The sequence below is a fragment of the Mobula birostris genome, chromosome 3 (assembly GCF_030028105.1).
Source record: "Mobula birostris isolate sMobBir1 chromosome 3, sMobBir1.hap1, whole genome shotgun sequence".
NCBI classification, from domain to species: domain Eukaryota; kingdom Metazoa; phylum Chordata; class Chondrichthyes; order Myliobatiformes; family Myliobatidae; genus Mobula; species Mobula birostris.
In genome coordinates, this window is record NC_092372.1 from 187,671,613 (window position 1) to 187,690,013 (window position 18,401).

General features: G+C 41.5%; 1 protein-coding gene across 3 annotated transcripts in view; it reads left to right on the top strand.

The window, feature by feature from the left end:
• The window catches only part of LOC140195487 (threonine synthase-like 1), a 99,025-nt gene extending 81,443 nt beyond the window's left edge, over positions 1-17,582 (top strand). For all 3 annotated transcript variants that reach the window (XM_072253859.1, XM_072253858.1, XM_072253857.1), the window contains one exon: positions 11,405-17,582. In XM_072253859.1, the coding sequence (XP_072109960.1) occupies positions 11,433-13,679 (2,247 nt within the window). In that variant the 5' untranslated portion in view covers positions 11,405-11,432 and the 3' untranslated portion in view covers positions 13,680-17,582. The remainder of the gene's footprint in view (positions 1-11,404) is intronic.
• Positions 17,583-18,401: the final 819 nt, after the last annotated feature.

Sequence of the window (18,401 nt, forward strand, 5' to 3'; positions counted from 1 at the left end):
TCGACATGTTGGTTCAAAAAACCATCCCGCATACATTCCAAGAAATCCTGTTCCTCAGCACCCTTACCAATTTGGTTCACCCAATCTATATGTAGATTGAAGTCACCCATTATAACTGCTGTTCCTTTATTGCCTGCATTTCTAATTTCCTGTTTAATACCATCCCCAACCTCACTACTACTGTTAGGTGGCCTGTACACAACTCCCACCAGCGTTTTCTGCCCCTTAGTGTTATGCAGCTCTACCCATATCGATTCCACATCCTCCCAGCTAACGTCCTTCCTTTCTATTGCGTTAATCTCCTCTCTAACCAGCAATGCTACCCCACCTCCTTTTCTTTCATGTCTATGCCTCCTGAATATTGAATATCCCTGAATGTTGAGCTCCCATCCTTGCTCACCCTGGAGCCATGTCTCTGTGATCCCAACTATATTATATTCATTAATAACAATCTGCACTTTTAATTCATCCACCTTGTTATGAATGCTCCTTGCATTGACACACAAAGCCTTCAGGTTCGCTTTTACAACACTCGTAGCCCTTATACAATTATGTTGAAAAGTGGCCCTTTTTAATTTTTGCCCTTGATTTGCCAGCCTGCCAGTTTCACTTTTCACCTCACTACTTTTTGCTTCTACCCTCATTTTACACCCACTCTGTCTCTCTGCACTTGTTCCCATCCCTCTGTTGTGAACTAACCTCCTCTCTCCTAGTCTCTTTAATTTGATTCCCACCCCCCAACCATTCTAGTTTAAAGTCACCTCAGTAGCCCTCGCTAATCTCCCCGCCAGGATATTGGTCCCCCTAGGATTCAAGTGTAACCCGTCCTTTTTGTACAGGTCACACCTGCGCCAAAAGAGGTCCCAATGATCCAAAAACTTGAATCCTTGGCCCCTGCTCCAATCCCTCAGCCACGCATTTATCCTCCACCTCATTGCATTCCTACTGTCACTGTCACGTGGCACAGGCAGTAATCCCAAGATTACTACCTTTGCGGTCCTTTTTCTCAACTCCCTTCCTAACTCCCCATATTCTCCTATACTCTTCCCTTTTCCTACCTATGTCATTGGTACCTACATGTACCACGACCTCCGGCTGCTCACCCTCCTACTTCAGGATATCTTGGATGCGATCAGAAATATCCCGGACCCTGGCACCAGGGAAGCAAACTACCATCTGGGTCTCTGGACCGCGTCCACAGAATCACCTATCTGACCCCCTTACTATCGAGTTCCCTATTACAACTGCCCTCCTCTTCCTTTCCCTACCCTTCTGAGCTACAGGGCTGGACTCTGTGCCAGAGGCACGGCCACTGTCGCTTCCCCCAGGTAAGCTGTCCCCCCCCCCCAACAGTGCTCAAACAGGAGTACCTATTGTCATCTGGGTATGTTATACCCTTGTGGACGATGTTAAATTCTATAACCTTGGGTGACTTTATTTTCTCTGTTTGGATCAGAGTTCTCTCATTCCGTTTTACATCATTGTTGATAATGTTGGTTCAGATTTTCTTTCTCCTCTAGCATCATCTGACCTTTTGGCATTACGTGCAGCTCTATATTATGCAGTTTTTATTTTTGTTTGCAGTTTCTCTTTCTAACTGAACCACATCTTTTATGTTTTTTTGTTTTTGTGTTCTCTCCCTAGCTGCCTTAAACAGCTGTCAACCAGGTAACTTCCCCAACAGCATATCCCCATAACAACCCTGAACTTAAGCTACCAGAGAAATTCCTTTTATTCAATCCACTCCTTTCCCTGCTATCTCTGCAAGAGATTTCTCCTTCTTTCTCATGGAATTACACAATTACACCACATGGAAGCAGGCTGACCAGTGGATACCAGACATCCCACCCTGCAAAAACTCATTTCAGGGAGGAAGCACCATCAATTTGCAGGAGACTTCCGGGAGAGGTGGGATGTCTGCAATAGAGTAGCTCCTTAGCAGCTAGCCAGCTGGTTTAAATAACGCTAGCTATGCTAATGAACGAATGACACCTGTTAAACTGACCTCAACACGTCTTTTACAGTCTTAACCCACCATGGGCAATAGAAAGTCACTGTTGCAAACAGTGCAGTGAGCAACACTGTCATTATTTTGACCCCTATTAGGCAGGGGTACACTTTAGTCTGGTTTGATGTACGTTTTATGTATTTTTTTGGAACACTCTGCCATGGCACACTGTCGCTCGCTCTCTCTCTCTCTCTCTCGTGGTCGCTCACGCGCTCACAAGCGCTCTCACTTGCTTTTGCTTGCGCTCTCTCAGTCGCTTTCTCTCGCGCTCGCTCTCTCTCACGCACTCGCTTGCTTTCACTCACTCTCAATCGCTCTCGCTGTCTCGCGCTCTCTCTCGCTTGCTTGCTCTCGCTCTTTCTCACATGCGCACGCGCTCTCTTGTGGTTGCTTTCGCATTCTCTCTTGCTTTCTCTCGCTCGCTTTCAAAAAAATTGATTTCCGTGATATTGTATATAATTTGCGGGCATCAGGGAGCCACTATTTATATGCGGGAGACTCCTGGAACTTCCGGGAGAGGTGGGATGTCTGGGATACTCTTTCCCGTTAACTCCATCGCCCAGCATTTGGTCCATAGACTTCTAGGCATCTAGACATATAAATGCTGTCAACGATGCAGTTTCAACTATTCTATCAGGCGGTGAATTCTAGGCACTTACCACTCACTGTGGGAAGAAGATCCCTGTAATTCCATCTGAATTTCTCCCCCCCACCCTTACCCTTAATCTCTGTGTATCTGCCTCTGATAGGTACATGGAAAAAGAAGGATAGGATTACCATATAATAGATTGATTCACATATGTCCAGGACTTAGGAGGGTCTTGGCCTGAAACATCAGCTCCATAGATGCTGCCTGACCTGCTGAGTTCCTCTGGCATTTTGTGTGTGTTTCTCCAGTATTTAGGTTGGATACTGTAAATGTGTTGGGAGAAAATTATTTTGAAGTCGGTTAGTTGGAAGTAGTGCATTATGTGCTGAAGCTTCAGGAAATAACTCCCATTAAAGTTGGCAACCATTATCAGGAACAATCTATGTTCCGTGCCTATTCTGGTATCTGTCCCCCACTTTTCCTTCGCTACATCGATGACTGCATTGGCGCTGCTTCCTGCACGCATGCTGAGCTCGTTGACTTTATTAACTTTGCCTCCAACTTTCACCCTGCCCTCAAGTTTACCTGGTCCATTTCCGACACCTCCCTCCCCTTTCTAGATCTTTCTGTCTTGTCTCTGGAGACAGCTTATCCACTGATGTCTACTATAAGCCTACTGACTCTCACAGCTATCTGGACTATTCCTCTTCTCACCCTGTCTCTTGCAAAAACGCCATCCCCTTCTCGCAATTCCTCCGCCTCCACCGCATCTGCTCTCAGGATGAGGCTTTTCATTCTAGGACGAGGGAGATGTCTTCCTTTTTTAAAGAAAGGGGCTTCCCTTCAAACACTATCAACTCTGCTCTTAAACACATCTCCCCCATTTCACGTACATCTGCTCTCACTCCATCCTCCCGCCACCCCACTAGGAATAGGGTTTCCCTGGTCCTCACCTACCACCCCACCAGCCTCCGGGTCCAACATATTATTCTCCGTAACTTCCGCCACCTCCAACGGGATCCCACCACTAAGCACACCTTTCCCTCCCCTCCTCTCTCTGCATTCCGCAGGGATTGCTCTCTACGCAACTCCCTTGTCCATTCTTCCCCCCCATCCCTCCCCACTAATCTCCCTCCTGGCACTTATCCGTGTAAGCGGAACAAGTGCTACACATGCCCTTACACTTCCTCCTTTACCACCATTCAGGGCCCCAAACAGTCCTTCCAGGTGAGGCAACACTTCACCTGTGAGTCGGCTGGGGTGATATACTGCGTCCGGTGCTCCGGATGTAGCCTTTTATATATTGGCGAGACCCGACGCAAACTGGGAGACCGCTTTGCTGAACATCTACGCTCTGTCCGCCAGAGAAAGCAGGATCTCCCAGTGGCCACGCATTTTAATTCCACATCCCATTCCCATTCTGACATGTCTATCCACGGCCTCCTCTACTGTAAAGATGAAGCCACACTCGGGTTGGAGGAACAACACCTTATATTCCGTCTGGGTAGCCTCCAACCTGATGGCATGAACATCAACTTCTCTAACTTCCGCTAATGCCCCACCTCCCCCTCGTACCCCATCTGTTACTTATTTTTATACACACATTCTTTCTCTCACTCTCCTTTTTCTCCCTCTGTCCCTCTGAATATACCCCTTGCCCATCCTCTGGGTACCCCCTCCCCACCTTGTCTTTCTTCCCGGACCTCCTGTCCCATGATCCTCTCGTATCCCTTTTGCCTATCACCTGTCCAGCTCTTGGCTCCATCCCTCCCCCTCCTGTCTTCTCCTATCATTTTGGATCTCCCCCTCCTCCTCCAACTTTCAAATCCCTTACTCACTCTTCCTTCGGTTAGTCCTGACGAAGGGTCTCGGCCTGAAACGTCGACTGCACCTCTTCCTAGAGATGCTGCCTGGCCTGCTGCGTTCACCAGCAACTTTTATGTGTGTCGATTATTCAGGAACAGGTGTTTTACAATCTGTATCATTCACTCCCAGAAAACTTGATTAATTTCCATATCCTCTATTTATTCTTTATATATTCTACCACGGTGCTTGCTCTTCTTGTTAGCTCATTTTTTTAAAAAAACAATCTCCAGTAAAAACAAAGGCACTTGCTGATTTTAAAAACTAAAAAAGCTTCCTGTAAATTTTCACTTCAAACTTTTGGTTGAATGCAACTAAATATTCACCGACTGTGGTAAAATACTTAATAAACACACACACACACACACACACACACACACATGTGTGTGTGTTTATTAAGAATTATATATATATATATATATATATATATATATATATATATATATATATATATTCTGGTGGATGTAGTTGTGATCTGATATAGCTGTGTCATTCCTCAGTTTCAACCAACAAAATGATAGCAAACAAGTGATCCGCCCTAAGTGAGTTTGTTGAGAATTGTATAGTGCCCAGAAATTCAACTCCTTTTCTGGGAAATACCATGAGACAGTCTTCTGTTCTTGTAACAGTGCTGCAGAGGGCGTGTTTAATGAATCAGCTAAAACTTGGGATCACAGAAGAAGAGCATGGTGCCGATGAGCCATGGCAATGGGGGCTATGTGCAATATTTCTAAATATACCTCTTTTGAATTAATCTCACTCCAATTTGCAACATGTTATGGAAACTATGATGATTAAAGAAGAGGAAGTACTGGAGCTTTGAAGGAATATAAAAGTGGATAAGTCTCCGGGTCCTGAGAGGATATTCCCTAGGACCTTGAGGGAAGTTAGTGTGGAAATAGCAGGGCTGTGACAGAAATGTTTCAAATGTCATTAGAAACAGGGATGATGCCGGAGGATTGGCGTATTGCTCATGTTGTTCCATTGTTCAAAAAGGGTTCTAAGAGTAAACCTAGCAATTATCGGCCTGTGAGTTTGACGTCAGTGGTGGGTAAATTAATGGAAAGTATCCTTAGAGAAGGCATATATAATTATCTGGATAGACAGGGACTGATTAGGAACAGTCAACATGGATTTGTTAGTGGAAGGTCATGTTTGACAAATTTTATTGAATTTTTTGAAGAGGTTACTAGGAAAGTTGACGAGGGTAAAGCAATGGATGTTGTCCATATGGACTTCAGTAAGGCCTTTGACAAGGTCCCACACGGAAGGTTGGTTCGGAAGGTTCAATCGTTAGGTATTAATATTGAAGTAGTAAAATGGATTCAGCAGTGGCTGGATGGGAGACGCCAGAGAGTGGTGGTGGATAACTGTCAGATTGGTGGTCGGTGACTAGTGGTGTGCCTCAGAGATCTGTACTGGGTCCAATGTTGTTTGTCATACACATTAATGATCTGGATGATGGGGTGGTAAATTGGATGAGTAAGTATGCAGATGATACTAAGATAGGTGGCGTTGTGGATAATGAAGTAGGTTTTCAAAGCTTGCAGAGAGATTTAGACCAGTTAGAAGAGTGGGCTGAAAGATGGCAGATGGAGTTTAATGCTGATAAATGTGAGGTGCTACATTTTGGTAGGATTAATCAAAATAGGACATACATGATAAATGGTAGGGCATTGAAGAATGCAGTAGAACAGGGGGATCTAGGAATAATGGTGCATAATTCCCTGAAGGTGGAATCTCATGTGGATAGGGTGGTGAGGAAAGCTTTTGGTATGCTGGCCTTTATAAATCAGAGCATTGAGTATAGGAGTTGGGATGTAATGTTGAAATTGTACAAGGCATTGGTGAGGCCAAATTTGGAATATTGTGTACAGTTTTGGTCACTGAATTATAGGAAAGATGTCAACAAAATAGAGAGAGTACAGAGAAGATTTACTAGAATGTTACCCAGGTTTCATCACCTGAGTTACAAAGAAAGGTTGAACAAGTTGGGTCTTTATTCTCTGGAACGTAGAAGGTTGAGGAGGGACTTGATAGAGGTATTTAAAATTATGAGGGGGATAGATAGAGTTGATGTGGATAGACTTTTTCCATTGAGAGTGAGAGGGATTCAAACAAGAGGACATGAGTTGAGAGTTAAAGGGCAAAAGTTTAGGGGTAACATGAGGGGAAACTTCTTTACTCAGAGAGTGGTAGCTGTGTGGAACGAGCTTCCAGCAGAAGTGGTTGAGGCAGGCTCGATGTTGTCGTTTAAAGTCAAGTTGGATAGCTATATGGACAGGAAAGGAATGGCGGGTTAATGGCTGAGTGCAGGTTGGTGGGACTAGATGAAAGTAAGAGTTCGGCACGGAATAGAAGGACTGAGATGGCCTGTTTCCATGCTGTAATGGTTATATGGTTTTATATATATGGTTATGTAATTGCCCTTTCACCAATGTACTTTTAAATTGACTTAATAATCTACAGATTTCACCATCTTATGAAGGACTCAGCAGACTTTATTTTCAAGCAAGCAGGTGTGGCATCTTGAAGTGGAAGAAGGTTCACTGCCATGGCTGGAGGTGGGGATGGGGAGCTGCAAGCCAGGCTGAAACAGAGAGGGATGAGGCCCCCTCTGTACAGCATCTTGTTAGTAAATATACAGTCATTGGAGAACAAAGCTGAGGATTTGAGGACACGATTGCTGTATTGGAGGGAAATGAAAGGTGTTGTGTTCTGTTTGACTGAGATATGGCTTACTCCCAGAATGCCAGATACGGTGATCAGACATGAAGGATTCTCATTTCACAGGATGGACCGAACTGCTGATTGGAAAAGGCAAAAGGTGGAAATGTATGTTTCATGATAAACACTCTGTGGTGCTCCGATGTGGCAGTTTTGTCTAACTCGTATTTCCGTGACCTTGAACGCTTATTAGTCAAATACTGCCCATTCTATTTCTCTATAATCTTGACCATAGTTTACATACCATCAGTGGCCTACTATAATCAAGCGCTTGACATACTGCATGATGTCATCTCCAAACCAGACACAGACCATCACGACACATTTTAAATCAGAGGCTTGTTTCAAGAAAATCCTGCCCAATTACCATCAGCATATAACCTTTAGCATCAGAGGTCCCAACACACTCGACTACTATTATATTAAAGTAAGGAAAGCCTACTGTTACATGCCCAGACCACATTTCTGTAAATCTTATCACTTAGCTGTCCTTCTCCTAGCTGCAATCAGGCAGAGGCTAAAGACGAAGGATCTAGAGGTTATGACAACAAAGAGGTGGTTGCAGGAGGCAGAGGAACAGCTAACGGACTGCTTCAAGTTAGTGGACTGGATTGTGTTCAACCATTTACCTGGCGATCTGAATGAGTACATCGTGGTTGTAACGGACTTTGCTAAAAGAGTTGTAGACAAATGTGTTCCATCAAAATCGTTCATAGACTTCTCCAACCAGAAGCCCTGGATGAACCATGCTGAGAGCCAAGTCAAAGCATTCAAGTCCAGTAATCAAAAAAAGTTACAAGGGGTCCAGTACAATCTCCAGAAAGCCATCTCATGGGCAAAGAGGTAATTCTGGACTAAACGTGAAAACAACAAAAGATGCTCGACAGTTGTGGCAGGACTTGAATATTATCACCTCTTATAAATTTAAATCAAGCGACACAGGTGACAATTGGGCTTCCCAAATGAGCTACCAAATGAGCTCAATGCCTTCTATGCTCGCCTTGACTGTCAAAACCTGGAGGAACCATCACAAACTCCTGCAGCCCCCATGATCCTGTGATTTCAGTCTCTGAGGCCGACATGTGAACCCATGAAAAGCATCCAGCCCAGATTAGGTACTTGCTGGGTACCTGGCTAAGTACAAAAGACCTGTGCTGATCAACTGGGTGGTGCGTTCATTGAGATCTTTAACTTCTCGCTTCAGCAGTCTGACGTACCCACCTGCTTTAAGCAGACTTCAGCTATACTGCTGCCTAAGAAGAATGAGGTAACCTGCCTCATTGACTATCCTTCAGTACCTCTTACATCTACAGTGATGAAGTGTTTTGAGAGGTTGGTGATAAGATACCTCAACTTCTGCTTGAGAAGCAACTTGGATCCCCTCCAATTTGTCTACTGGAGCAACAGGTCCACAGCAGATGCCATCTCATTGGCTCGTCATTCAACCCTAGAACAAGCAAAGGTGAATACATCAGGATGCTGTTTATCAACTAGAGCTTGGTATTCAATACCATTATCCCCTCAAAACTAATCATTAAGCTTCAAGACCTTGGCCTCAATACCCGTTCTGCAATTGGATTCATGATTTCCTCACTTGCAGACCCCAGTCAGTACGGATTGGCAACAACATCTCCACGATCTCCATCAGCACAGGTGCACCACAAGGCTGTGTGCTTAGCTCCCTGCTCTACTCAGTTTACAGTTATGGCCATATGGCTAAGTACAACTCCGATGCCTATTCAAGTTTGCTGATGATACCACTGTTGTAGGCCAAATCAGAGATGGTGAGGAATTGGCATATAGGAGGGAGATTGAAGATCTGGCTGAGTGGTGCCACAGCAATGACCTCTTAGTCAATGTCAGTAAGACCAAGGAGCTGATTGTTGACTTCAAGAGGAGGAAACCAGAGGTCCATGAGCCAGTTCTCATCAGAGGATCAGAGGTGGAGAGGATCAGCAACTTTAAATTCTTCGGTGTTATCATTTAGGGGGACCTCTCCTGGGCCCAGCACGCAAGTGTAATTACAAAGAAAGAATGGCGGCACCTCTAAGAGTTTGCAAAGAATCAGCATGACATCTAAAACTTTGATAAACTTATATAGATGTGCACTGGAGAGTGTATTGACCGAGTGCATCACAGCCAGGTATAGAAACACGAATACCCTTGAACAAAAAATCCTACAAAAAGTCGTGGATACGGCTCAGTCCATCACAGGTAAAGCCCTCCCCACTATTGAGCACATCTACACCAAGCATAGTCGCAGGAAAGTGGCACCCATCATCAGTGACCCCCACCACACAGGTCATGCTCCCTTCTTGATGCTGCCATCAGGAAGAAGGTACTGGAGCCTCAGGACTTGCACTACCAGGTACAGGAACAGTTGTTACCCCTTAACCATCAGGCTCTTAAACCAAAGGGGATAACTTCACTTGCCCTATCGATGAAATGTTCCCACAATTTATAGGCTCACTTTCAAGGACTCTTCATCTTATGCTCTACACAGTTATTGCTTGCTTTTGGTTATTTATTTATTAATTGATTTGATTTACTTACTTATCAATTTATCTATTCATTCATTCATTCAATCCTTCTTTCTGTATTTGCACGCTGGTTCAGTGCCCACATTGGTGCTTATTGTAATAGAGTCTATTATTTTATTACAGATTTATTAAATATGCTCACATGAAAATGAATCTCAGGTTTCTAGATGATGACATATGTACTTTGATAAGTTTACTTAAAACTTTGGATAGTCAGCCTAGATTGTTACACCCAATTCCGTGGAGTAGTTTATGTTAGGTGAGTGACTGGACCATGACATTTCATTAAATTACTCTGTTCCTTTGATTTAAAAAAAACGAGTTTTATTTTGTAGTTATGAACATGCTTTAAAGGTGAACTTACCTCACCTCCCTGTTGGTCAATATGGTAAAGAAATTCACGTTTGATTGTAAATGCCGAATGTCTGTGCATTTAGCCGTTTGTCACCTCCTGCACATCCATTCCAGTGAAGTAATTTCAAACACTTGTGCAGAGATTGACAATAATTGGCAGCCAGTAGTCTCAAATTTGTTGTATGATTCATGCATCATTTAAAATCTGGTCTTGGATTTGGAAAGAATTGTGTGAGCACTGGAGATTCCATCCATATTCAGATTTATAAATTACATTATTGGTGGTGATGTGAAAGATTTTTAATATTAGCATGTCACTGCAAATACTTTCTGTGATGACGCGCTTTTTTTCAAAAAGCTTGGTGGAACGTTTGGCCGAGTAAGTCCTTTGTTAGTACGCTTCTGTGATCTCCATGTTTTATCAGCTTAATTATATGTTTTCAATAGCTGGTTTTTATTTATAATACAGTTCTCCCAAAGAAATAGCTGTTGTTTTTTGTGGATAATATTGAGACAACATTGGTCTGGACTTTGCTGATTAATATTGATAGTTCTTGCATAACTATCAGGAATTGCTAAATTTAAGATGAAGTAACCAAGATTCATACAAGTATAGACAAATTGAGGAAGACAACAAAAATACTTTTCAATACTTGCAGCTTATATTCAATACCTTGAATCCTCTAGATTCTACGTGAAGTCCAGAGGTTTGCTAAGGTTACCTGGCACTTAGAATACGAAGTGCCTTTTAGGTTCAGTATTAAGTTAGATTGATGCAAGAATATCAACCATATTGATTCTAATGCAGGTTGTTTGGCTGTGGGGAAGAAAGGAAAAGGGAAAGTATGTTTCTTTTTAAATCAGGTTTAATTTTTTTTAGATGTTTTTAATTGATTATATTTTAAAATAAATTTAATGATTATAAACCTCTAACAACAGCATTTCCTTTCCAGGCTTTTCCGAATTATTTGCAATGATACAGCTTTTGCTCTGTCTGCAAATTTTCAAAGCTGGATTCTTGCAAATTGTCAAGACTGCAATAGAATTTTGGGACACAGTCTTACCCCACTTCTGTCCCTTATTGGACAGAAGGTCATGATGTCTAAGCTGATTTCTACAGGTATACATTACCTGAATTTTAACAATTGTGGGATTATACAATTGAAATATCCAACTTATCTTAGTAAAAAAAACAAAATAGAAAATAAGGTGATGAATGTTTAAAATAGTACAAATTAGTCTGTGTTGTTAATTATTTTCTGTGTTTTTGAGGGTGTTTAATGATGTTTAATATTTTAAAACTATTTTTCTTTTCTTTTTTAGGTAATGTCCCCTTGGACAGAAGGTCATAATGTCTAGGCTGATTTCTACAGGTGCACGTTACCTGACACACAGACTTCTTTACATGAATGTGTATGACCAATCTTTAGTTTCAGTGAATACGAGGTGTGTTTTATCATATTTAAGGACACTCCCACGTTATAAACATCCTGTGTCATTGCTGTCCACACTGTGTTCATTGGTGGATGAAAAAAATATTGTTCTTCTGGGTGCTCCTGGTGCAAGGAAGACAAGAGTGGGGGTCATTCTTGGCCAGTTGACAGGCCTTCCTGTGATAGATATTGCTGAAGTACTTGAAAAAACCTGCCATATGAGTGTAAATCAGAAGCTTCAGCAGATTGGTGATGAATTATTTTTGCAAGAGGAGGGTGAAATTCTTAAGAGCTTATCAATAACTCGAAGCATTATTACTCTTACTGGGTCCAATCCAATGCATCCCCAGAGTATGTACCACATAAAAAAGAATGGGATCATTATTTATCTTGATGTACCTCTTGAAGATTTACTTGAAAGACTTGAAGGGATGAAGGTGGATCATATTGTTGGGCTGAGGCCTGGCATTCCGGTACAAGAATTTCTTCAGTGCAGACAACAATTTTACCACAAGTGGTATGACATACGGATTCTATGTCATTTTGGTGATACATCAGAAACTGTTGCTGAGAAAGTTTTTGATGCTTTGAAGAGACATCAAGGCTCGAGTGCATTTATTTCCACAAGAAGTATAGCTAAAACTCCTGAGTTAATGAAAGATCCCAGCACCTTCACTGATGTTCTTATTGAAGGCTTGGCTTTGGATGGTGGTCTCTATGTCCCTGCAGATTCTCTTCCAGAAATAACTGTTGGAGAGTGGCAAAGGCTGGTTGAGGCATCTTATGCTGAGCGGGCACAGGTCCTTCTGGAGAGGAGTGTGCACCCTGATGACGTGCCACCTGTCAAGCTGCGAAAGATGGTGAAAAGAGCTTATGGACAGAACTTTACATGTAACAGCATTGCACCAATCAGACATTTGACTGATAATCTGTTTCTTCTTGAATTATTCCATGGGCCCACAGCATCCTTCAAAGATTTTGCTTTGCAAATGATGCCACAGCTATTTGCTTATTGTATGCCTAGGACTTGCAGTTACCTGATTCTAATGGCTACATCTGGGGATACAGGGAGTGCTGTTCTGGATGGTATCAGTTGTCTCAGTGATAATGACAAGCAGAGAATATCAGTTCTTACATTTTTTCCCGAAGAGGGAATTAGTCTGATTCAGAAGGAACAGATGATTAGTTATGAAGGGGAAAATGTAAAGACAGTAGGTGTCAAGTCTAACTTTGAATTCTGTCAGACAACCATGAAACAGATACTCACAAATTCCAATTACACTGGCTTTCTGGCAGTTGAATATGGGTCAGCTCTGAGCACTGCAAACTCAATAAACTGGGCTTGTCTGCTGCCACAGGTAATCTATCATGCCTCTGCCTATCTTGATCTAATCAAGCAAGGCATAATTGCTTTTGGAGATCCAGTTGATGTTTGCATTCCCACAGGGAATTTTAGCAACATATTGGCAGCAGTATATGCAAAATGCATGGGGATTCCAATTCGAAAATTCATTTGTGCTTCAAATCAAAATAATGCTCTGACCAATTTCATAAAAACAGGCAAATATGATTTGAGATATAGAACTGTAACAACTTCCTTGTCTCCAGGATTAGATATTCTCAGGCCCTCAAATTTTGAGAGATATTTACACCTTGTTGCACATGGCGACGGGCAGCTGGTGAGGGAGTTGTTTTCGCAGTTGGATGAAAGGAACCACTTTCAGGTGCCAGATACTTTGCTGAGGAGAATTCAACATAACCTTGTGTCAGATTGGTGTTCAGAGGAAGAGTGCTTGGCTGCTATATACTCAGTGCATAAGTCTGCAGGATACATTTTGGACCCACACACGGCTGTAGCAAAAGTTGTAGCAGATCGTCAGCAAGACCGAAGCTGTCCAGTTATTATTTCGTCAACAGCTCATCCTTGTAAGTTCGCAGCTGGTGTGTTGCAGGCTTTGGGAGTTAAGGAAATTGGCCAGCATCCAATCGATCAGCTGCAGATGTTGAATTCCCTGAACTCATTGCCTTCTGTTCACAAAACTGTGCTGCAGAGAATTGGCAAGATTCATGTCCAGAATTGGCAAGATTCATGCCCAGCAGATCCAAATGTATTTATGGATACTATAGAAAACTTTATTCAACAAAAATTCATGAGAGTTATTTAAATTACTTGATTTTCACCTGTAAACTCTTGATTCATTTGATTGAAGTTTGAGGAATGAAAACCACTTTATGTTTTAAGCTGGATTTGGAAGCATTGTATGTTCTCTCATGTTTGGATTGTCCTGGAGCACGTATATTAACCGAATCCTGTTCCTTTATGTGGCCTTTAAGCTTCTGTCATCCACTGTATGAACATCTTTGTCATTAACAGATTATATAGGATAAATATTTCAGCAGTAAGAGAAGCATTGTATCTGCTACTGTGAAGCAAACAGAAGCTAGAGGTTATTGGAGGAGATCTCTTACCTAACATTGGCCACAACATAATCCAGTTTGAAGTACTTAAGGAAAATAAAGACCAGAACATATTGAAGGTAAAATGCTTAACTGTGGAGAAGCTAATTTCTTTTGAAGTTGATTAAGAAAAGGACCCTTTTCTCCTTGGAGTGATGGAGGATGAGAGGTGACCTGATAGAGGTGTACAAGATAATGAGAGGCATTGATCGTGTGAATAGCCAGAGGCTTTTCCCCAGGGCTGAAATGGCGAGCATGAGAGGGCATAGTTTTAAGGCGCTTGGAAGCAAGTACAGAGGAGATGTCAGGGTTAAGTTTTTTTTACGCAGAGAGTGGTGAGTGTGTGGAATGAGCTGCTGGCGGCGGTGGTGGAGGCGGAAACGATAGAGTGTTTTAAGAAACTCCTCGATGGCTACATGAGGCTTAGAAAAATAGAGGACTATGAGTAAAGCCTAGGTAGTTCTAAGGTAGGAACATGTTCGGCACAGCTTTATGGGCCGAAGGGCCTGTATTGTGCTGTAGGTTTTCTATGTTTCTATGACCCACCAGTTAGATTGTAGAACTGTGCAATATTGAAACGATGAAGACACTCTTGGAATAGAGTGTTCATGTGGTAAGTAAACATATTTACCTGAATGATAAAGATACAACATCTAGTACTACTGCATCTGAATGACAAGGAAGTATAAAACAAGCAGGAAAAATGGTACTTATGACAAATATCAAGAGCAAGATTCATGTACTACACAGGAAAACAATGGGAACTACAGAGATCTGAAAAAGTTATTGCTGGTTGTGAGAAATTAATAACATTAGTTTAAAGTGCAAAGCGTTTTATAAGTAATGATAAGACCTGTGGTCAGATCTTTGTGAAGGCAATACAAAATATTCATTTAACACTTGTTCCAGAAACTATGGCAGAAGTATCAATTGAGTCCTTTGCATGTAAGAGCAACCTCAAGTTTTGAAGGTTACACTAAAGGAGTAGAGGGAGGTTTTTCAACAGAACCTAGTAGAGAGAGGAGAAAAACCAAAAAAAAAAATTAATGTGGTTGAGGAAAGAATAAATGCTGAAAATAGTAGAGGAATTGTTTGCAACTTTTCATTCCTCATTGGATGCAGAAGTAATGTCAAAGTGCTAATTGTTACCTAATATTGTACAATTACTCAAGGTAGGGAGAGAAGCTAGGAAACAGGTCAGTCAACCTGTAGGGATTATTTTACTCCTTATTTTATTTAGAATTTCAGGGCAGAACAGATCCTTCCACCCACTAGCCAACCTATTTAACACTAGTCTAATCACAGGACAATTTACAATGACCAGTTAACCTTACTAACTGGTATATCTTTGGACTGTGGGAGGAAACTGGAGCACCTGGAGGAAATACAGGTGGTCACAAGTAGAACTTATAAACTTCTTACAGACAGCACTGGATTGAACTTCGACCTCCGATTCCCTAAGCTGTTAACCGTGTCACACTTACTGTGGTGCCCCACAGTATTCTTCACTTGTCCATTGCATAATAGAGAGATACAGCACAGAAACAGGTTGCTTGGCCCATCATCTCTGTGCAATCATCAAGCTCTATTTTTATACTAATCCTGCTGATGTCCATATTGGTCTCTATATATTCCCATAAACTCCCCTCAAGTGACCACCACTTAACTATATACCAGCGGCAATTGGCTAATTAATCTATCAACCTGTATTTTTTTTCTGGGATTTATGAGGAGACTGGTGCACCCAGAAACAATCCATCTGGTCACAGGGAAAACAAGCAAACAGCATTGAAGGTCAGTATTGAACTTGAGTTGTGGAACTGTGAGGCAATTAACATGTTGAAGTTTAATCCTGAATTGCTGTATTTAACTAGCCTTAACCACCTGGGAGGTCACAGTTTCAAAAGAACAGGTCTGCTATTTGTAACTGTGATGAGAAAAGAGTGGTGAATCTTTGGGATTTTCTATCCAGGAGGACTCGTGTCGTGAGGGTATTCTTGACAGAGATGCTTCGACTTTTGGATATTAAGGAAATCTAAGGATATGGGAATAGTACAGGAAAATAGTGTCAATATAAAAGACCAGGCATAGTTTTACTGAATGGCAAAGCAAGTGCGGAGGGGGCCAAATTGTGTATTCCTTGTATTTCCTTGTTTTATATTGGAGTTGTAATTTTATTTTCAAAGAAATAAATGGTGTTTATCAGTAAAATTTTCTTACTGTTCCATATAACATGCTTGCTTGTATACATGTATACATATTATCATTGGCTCCTGATAATCAGTTCCATTACTTAAACAAGATTGTCACATTTTAATTGTTAGTTTCTTAGTTTCCAAATTACTTTGAAGATGGTAATTTAGGGTGTCTGGTCTTCTGGTGTCTTCAATGATCCTGATAAATCAGTATCACTCTGTCTATTTTATTCTAGAATGAGCAGAATTTCTCCCAAGCAAGCAGTGTATTAAATAGCTTTACTAGATATAAAATCATATATCTAGTGTATAAAATCATACAATTGTGTAGTTCCAGGAAACTCTATTTATGAATGTTATTTGTAGGTTAATGATTAGAGAAATCCACTTGTGTCAGTTGTCTCTGTGACAGGTGTTAAGGTTCCAGCTGGTTAATTCATAAAATTTACTATAATATCTGACACTCACAGTCAACATGCACATGGGAGACATTGTGTTGGAGTTGCCAAACATGGCTCCAAGTGATTAGTCCCTGGACTTTGCAATTTCCTACTAATTCCTGGCTTCACTTTTGAAGGTCAGCTAAAAGGCTGGCCATGACCAACCTCAGCCAACTCCTAAGACCAGTCTTGGCTTTATTGTAGGCATATTTTGTGCAATAGAGAGCAGATCTCATGACAAAAGCTGTCCTTACCAGTACTGGAAAGGTGCGCATATTATTGAATATGAGGCAAATGCATCTTTGTTGTTGTTCCTTTTCATACCCTGTAGCGCATCAAGTGGCAATCTTGCTATTTCTTTAGCATTTGTCTTTTTTTTTTACGAGGCTGAGTTGCTTGCTCGACGCTCAACCCAGCACGGATGGAAAGTGTGCAAGGAGCTGGTTGTAGTCAAACCCAGGACCACTCGCCTCGAAGTCCAGTGTGGATGCCACTGCACCACCAGCCGGCTAAAATACAGCTTTGATGGCATTGAAAATGAGAGTCATTGTCATTCTGTAGGCATAATAACAGGTTCTGCACAACTATCAGTTAACTACATAATTGAGTCCAAAGTGAGCCTATCATCTTTCCTGCTTGAATTTCTAATCCTCATCCTCAGTGGAAATACTGGATTATGGAATCACACAAAGCAAATTTACTTTGTGGAATGAGATTAAATTAAAGGAATTCCCATTTACTCTAATGTAGAACAAAAAATGTGTTGAGTCAGTGCAAATATGCATAAATACTTTGTTCCATTTCTGAATTCTCAGTGGTGTTTAAAGAGTTTGTTCTACTTGCCATGTATTGAGCAAATCAATTTTGTTGTAAGAAAAGTAAATGTTGACTTATTGAGCAGATGTTGTGTCCCAGATTACAACTTTGATTGGATTTTTAATTATTTGATTTGTACTGATTGGAAAAACTGACTTGAAGACCATTAAAATTTAAAATCCTTTTTATTCTCTCATTTCTTCAGGAGTCAGAATGCTAGGGAGACTTTGTCTTTCTTTAAATTAAGCAATGAACAGCAAAAGTTGGCAAGGTGATCTGAGCAAAAGCTGTCAGCCCAAGTCAAAAGTTCTGGTAGATGGCACTGCTAGTACCAGTCTAAGTAAATGTTCCAGTCTTACATGTAAAGAGCCGTTTGAATACCCAAAACACTTAGTGGTTTTTAAAGTTTTATGCTTTAGGCTATAGACTCTGTGAAGGGGAAGAGTTATCTTGTTGAATTCGGTTGTGTGGAGAATGGCATAATTTGGATAAAAAAGTGAAAATGGATAGCAGATTGGTATTGTGCCACTTAAACTCACTTAGTTGAAGCCCGGAGTTATCATGAAATTTTGAGCGAAAGGCCCAACGACATAAAAGGAACTTTCCTGAAGGCATTCAGTTGGCTTTTTTTCTCGATGAGCACTCTAACGATAATAGATGCAGCTTTTATGGAGCAATACAGGTGAGCCTGTGCACCCACTTCCAATGTATAACACAGTAACACACGCATACCATAAGGTATAGGAGCAAAATTAGGCCATTCGGCATATGGAGTGTTCTGCCATCTCAGTATGGCTTTTTCATTATCCCTGCCAACCATTCTCATGATAACCTTTGACACCCTAACTTATCAAGAACCAATGAATGTCAGCTTCAAGTATACCCAATAACTTGGCCTCTACAGCTGTCTGCGGCAATGAATTCCACAGGTTCACCACCTCTGGCTAGAGAAATTCCACCTCATCTCTGTTCTAAATGG